The sequence below is a fragment of the Gymnodraco acuticeps genome, unplaced genomic scaffold, assembly GCF_902827175.1.
Source record: "Gymnodraco acuticeps unplaced genomic scaffold, fGymAcu1.1, whole genome shotgun sequence".
Taxonomy (NCBI): Eukaryota; Metazoa; Chordata; class Actinopteri; order Perciformes; family Bathydraconidae; genus Gymnodraco; species Gymnodraco acuticeps.
Genome location: NW_022991218.1, coordinates 182,352 through 188,321, shown reverse-complemented (window position 1 = coordinate 188,321; position 5,970 = coordinate 182,352). Strand labels below are relative to the sequence as shown.

Below are 5,970 nucleotides of genomic sequence, written 5' to 3'. Positions count from 1 at the left end.
GGCGGCTCCCTTCTCGAAGAAGAGCTCGTTGAAGTATTCGCTGCAGGCGGCGAGGACGGCTTTGTGCGCTCGGTACTCGTCTCCCTCGATGAGCAGCGTGATGTCACAGAACTGGTTAGTGAGGCGCTGCTGGTTCAGTTTGTCCAGCATCGTCTGGCTGTGTTTGGGCAGGAACTGATTCACCTCGCCCTTACTGTCCACCTGGGAAACACACACATTAAAACACCTTCAAAATCTAATCAACACATGTCAACAATAATAACTGGTCATCATATAAACCTAGTCCCATTGCCAACGTATTTACAGTAATTACAAGCATCTATTATGTGAGCAAAGTAGTGTTGCACAGTGTACCGATACTTGAAAGGTACCGCGATACCCTGCCGATAAAAACGTTACGATTCCTCCGTTTTATTAGTATCGGTACTTTAAGAATGACGGGGGAAAGTACTCCGGTGAGAAAGCGCCGTTTTAATTAGAGCCGTGTGTGTTCAACGCTCTGCTTCCACTCCCTGCACTGCAGCCGTGCCTGCAGTCCCGCCCCTCTCAAGCACGCTCTAAGCGCGTTTCCACTGCAGGCCTCGCTCGGCCTCGCTCGGTTAGGCCTTATTAGGCCCGGCTCACTTTAATGCTGCGCTTCCATTACAGTTTAGGAGCTGGGGTAGTTATTATAGTAACGCAGTGTAGGCGGAGCCGTGACGTCATCTTCAATGAGAGCCCCAGAAAAACAACACAGCCGTTAGCTCTTAGCACTCAGAGCTCACAGCTCCTCATATCTGTTCAGAAACTTGACAAAAGTTAAACAAGTACAAACCACAGACTGCCTGTGTCATGGAGAATACAGTCGCTGGTTTGTTTATGTCTGTATAGGCCGTTGTTGTGAGTGTGGACGGTCGGAGCATATATAACGTTAGCTTAGCCAAGCTACATTTAGAAAACACACATTTTAAAAGGGTTTTCCGCCTGCCGTCTGTCTGCAGACTTGTCAAAGCATTAATTCATGGTTTTTACTAACCGGTATCAGTATGTTGTTACTTCGGCATCATTTTGAAACGTGTATTACAATTAAATCACGGTCAAATATGTTCATCTTGTTGTAGTTGTAGCCCCCTTGCCAGCGATTCTCTCTCTAGTTTAGCATACTCAGCCCGACTCAGCCTGGTTGTTCCTGGCCCTAGAACCACGATTAGGACCCGCTAGCCGGTACTAGGCCAAGTGGAAACGCAACCAAAAACGGGCCCCGCACGGCTCGGCACGCTTAAAGCGAGCTACCCGCTGCAGTGGAAACGCGCCATAAGTCCCTCCCCTCTCTCGTGCACGCGCTAGCTGCCAGAGCATGTGAGAAAGCGAGAAGCATGGCTGCAAGTGGGAGTGCAACTGCCGCTGCGCCTCGGCTTGTTGACAACAAAGACGCCAGAAGCGAAATTTGGAAGTATTTGAGCGATATCTCTGACAGCGAGGTTATGTTCTATTTTTTGTCGGAGACCTCATTGTGTTGAATGTCATTTTAACATTGTCATCGTGTTATATTTTCTTTTGATGTTCACCTTCGCTCAAGAACTGCTTATTGACCACAGAGAACAAAGGTCTAATGATGCCATGTTTATAATATACGTTGTATCATCATCACTGGTCATCAATACATCTTTTGATCAGACCCGGCGGCAGACATACGTCTCTGGGCGGGCATTTGATTTACCAGGGCGGGCCTGAAACTTACATATCCCGGGAAATCTGAATTGTTGCTGTTAGACGCTCGAGATTTGTCAACGGGGGTGGGGGGGGGGGGGTGGGTGAGGAAGGCGCTCGTGAATTGTTGTTACGGAAACAGAGGGGTTTTAGGTAATAGATTTTAGGTTGCCATAAGGCTGTTGACGGTCTTACTATAGACTACATCCATAGGTTGGTTTTGTGGCACATTTGTAACGCTGTGCCAACTTGGGAAAGCATGCAGGCAAACCTGAGGAGCGCACACAGGGTGGAGTGAGGTTGAGCGATGGAGAGAAAGGGAGAGAGAGAGAGATATTGAGCGAGGCAGAGAGCGTGTGCAGCGGTCTGCTTGCGCACAGAGCCGGAGTTTGTGAGAGAGCCGGCTTGAGTCAATTTCTATTCAAAATATAATTGATTGCCAGCCTCCCTTGTCCCTGACTGGCTTGCTAGCTCGTTGGCGCTGAGTTGCCATATTCCTTTCATGAACCACTTCCTGATATCCATTGTTGCAGATAAATATAAATGATAAAAGCCAAACTAACCTAGCAAGAGTAAACTAACTGACAGGCTGCTGTTCCGCATCTCACTCAAAAACCCACACGACTCAACCCAGCGAAAAACCAGTCTCGCGCGCAGCCTTTCATTCAGAATTTCATAGCAAAAAAAAAAATGATATTAAACTAATCTTTCAACATAGTTTAAAACAAAAATAAATATTAGGACAAAGCCCTACAAATAACAACAATACACATAATAATAAAACAATTAAAATGTTGTATTCAGTCCTGATTAAAACAGCGGGCCCAAATCCTGGATGGGCGGGCCCGCCAATGACGCCGGGTCTGCTTTTGATTCCGCATATCTAAATAGTAATATGTAACTATAGTATTTATTCTAATTTAAACTCTTTAATTTACAAAAAAAAATGTCCCCTTATTCTGATTTATATGTATTTATTTTCTTTCTCCTGTAACGTGCTTGCACCATATATGTCTAATGCACTATTTTAAGTATTTTTCTTGTTGTGTTGAGTATAATGTGTTGCATTGTGAGAGAAGCCTGATAGTAATATGAAAATAAAACCTTGAATATTTGACTGACATGCCTTAGTTATTATGTTGGTTTTTACGGATCCATCAGTCGATTTATAAAGACAACTAATATTATTTTAACCACATTGTCATACCATTTGACAGTTAGCTCAGGTTGCTTCTAAACCAAGCTACATTTGAAAAAAGGCTACATTTATTTAGCTTTCATTTTTATTATTTAACAAGATCCCATCTTTGTAATTATCTGGACTTAAACAAAAAGGTAAATATGTGAAGCTTACAAAGACGAGTTCGTGTTTGGCCGTCGCTTTGTGTCTCAGTTGACTAGATGGGTCAGCGAAGACTAAGCTATCTCCCTCTTCTTCCTCCTCTTCCTCTTCATCGTTAGCGGTCGCTCTGCGTCGCGCCGGTCGGGCGAAAAGTCGATTTCCAGCGCCGTCATCCGAGCTGCGTCTGTTGAGACACTCGGGACACTCTCTGATTACGTCCTTCACCTGCTTCAGGATACCTGAGAGAACAGAGATACAGGAGGGGTCATTCACGGCCAAACAAACCCGGGATGTATTTACTTACATGTGAGGCACTGCGGCTAGTTTTGTTTAAACATGTTAATAAATAATACCCATTCCTATTTATTTGTGTAAGTTCTATTATTATCTGGCAACCGTATATTGAATATTTACACTTATTGTGTTCCTCACTTCTCCACCAGTAGCACAAAATAGTCTCAACAATACTTATTAATATATATTTTTCTTTTAAGTGCTTATCTCTTTTCCTTCATGCAATGATTTTGGATGATGAAATAGTTTCCAATACATTTTATTCCTAAAGAAACACCAAAAACAACTTTATTTTAGGATTTTCATTTTAACAAACACTCAGACACATGACTTGAGCAGCTCAGCACAATTATATTCTTATTTAAGTATAAAAATCTATAGTAAATATAATTTTATGAGCCTTTTATTGTAAGACAAGATGAGATAAGGTGGACCTGTATTGATCCCCATAGGGAAATGCAGGTGTTATAGCAGCCACTGAAGAGAGAACTACAGCGATAATAAGAATACACATATACAAAAATAAGAATAAACATGTAGTAACCGTATGAATAGAAATAATTCATCAGGTGAATATATATATATATATATATATATATATATATATATATATATATATATATAGGTTGAATATATGTAAAAGTGCAGGTACCAGTGCCAGTGAAATGTGTATGTGCATACAGTGCAAATATTAATATTCAGTGCAGGTTATTGTGGATTTTAATATAATGCCAATCAAACTACTTTGTTAATAAACAAATTAAAACAAGTTCCAAAATAAATACTTAAATTATCCGCTAGATGGAGACAGCGAGTAACTATGTGACTGTGTCGTGTGGCGTATATTTACATTAATAAAACCTCATGTTAACACCAGTTTTCCAAGCAGATTTAACCGCATTTAAGTGGCTATTTCTTCCTCACCTCTCCACCAGTACTTCTGTGAGATGAAGTCCCAGGTGAGCTGCTGGTTCAGGTGTTCCCCGCCCTCAGAGGCAACATGCTCCGCGGTGATGAGCTCCCTCCTCCGATCGTCCTGCAGCACCACCTCCAGTTCCGTGAAGTCATTCTGTCCCTTCAGCCGCCTCTGGTAGAACAAAGTCCCGCTGCGGACCACGTAGCATGTCGCTGCTTTGCGGATCTTTCTCTTGGTGTTCCCGGGGGTCCCTGCCGCGTAGGGCTCCCTCTCATCGGTCAGATAGCGGATGATGGCCCGGTAGCTCTCTTCGCTCGACATGTCGTAACCAGACACCAGCGCTTTTTAGTTTTTTACACTCAAATCCGGGGGTTCTGCCGCCCACCTCGGCTTGTAAAATTGTGATTTGATTTTTTAGATAGTAGATAACGGGAAATATTAACGCTGGGATTAAATTTCACATTGTTTTCTTTAAGACGGAACTGCAGTTCTCGATCGTCAGGGTGGACTTGCTGCCCGAACAGACAAAATGGCTGCTGCACAACCGGATGTTCCGTGAGTGGTGTGGCGGAAGCAGGTTATGAATGTCTTCCGCCACAAGATGGCGCCGTGTGCAAACTTATAACTGAACACAACATAGACTTTTATCAAACATTTGACTGTAATATACATGTGACAGATACAAACCAACTGATGTAATACACATCATAATGATAATAGTTGTTATTATCATTATTATAAGTTAAAATACCTTACTTTAAATGTGTTTTAATTATGACATCTCTTTTACTTTACGTTAGTTTAATACGATAGAAATTAGCATTTTAATGACAAACTGACTGATACAGTATACACCTTAGTAAACGTAGTTAATCAGATAAAGATTATTGTTATTATTAATTATATTTTACCTGTAATTTGATTCCCTGTGCCTCCAGTTCAGTCCAGGATTAAAGGTCCGTTATTATCACTCATATAAAGTCTGAGACCAGCAGAGGAACCCATTACAACTTTATTTAAGAGTCCCTGAAGTTATAACCTAGACTTCTACCTTTTAATTGTTTATTTTTAATCTAATGCCTACTTCACAAAACACAGTTATGAGGAAGAAATACTCGACGAGACTTTGACTGTTATTTTTGTCCCGGGTAAAATAAACAGGTCAAATGGTGCGTTTAAAGACAATCGGAATTTCAAAGATTGTTCTGATTAGGTGCTCCACAACAGCACAATTTTTTGATTTCTCATGTATTGTTTATTTTAATTATTTAATACTCTGTATATTTCTATCTGTTGCCTAGTGCAATTGTATATTGTAGAGTATTTAAACATATTCAGTATTTTCTTTATATTGTGTATTATTTAGATGTATTTTCTATTGTACTGTTGTATATTTGCTGTTCATGTACATTCTTTGTTTTATTGTATCTGTATCTTATTGTCTCTTTTAAATAGTTTTTCTCATGTGTAATGCGTGACAACACTGCTGCTGTGACAATGTAATTACCCAATTTACTATGTATTTGTAAAATGACACAATAACATATAACTAGTGCTGTCAAAATTATCACGTTAACGGCGGTAATTAATTTTTTGAATTAATTGCGTTAAAATATTTAACGCATTTAACGCATGTGCAGAATGGCCCGCCCCATACATGCCACCAGTGGCAGCGCCAGGGTATGGCTGGGGTAGGCTACACCCATACCAAGAAATGGCTAAGCCCCAC

At 41.0% G+C, this 5,970-nt stretch overlaps 1 protein-coding gene across 1 annotated transcript; it reads right to left on the bottom strand.

The window, feature by feature from the left end:
- Nucleotides 1-6: 6 nt before the first annotated feature.
- Nucleotides 7-5,406, bottom strand: LOC117561563 (zinc finger and BTB domain-containing protein 11-like; the record flags this gene model as incomplete). The annotated part of the gene is made up of 4 exons (XM_034239055.1): nt 5,153-5,406; nt 4,250-4,866; nt 3,044-3,270; nt 7-201 (listed from the first exon to the last, which is right to left on the bottom strand). Coding segments are annotated over exons 2-4 (735 nt in total), but the record flags the coding sequence as incomplete, so codon positions are not given.
- Nucleotides 5,407-5,970: the final 564 nt, after the last annotated feature.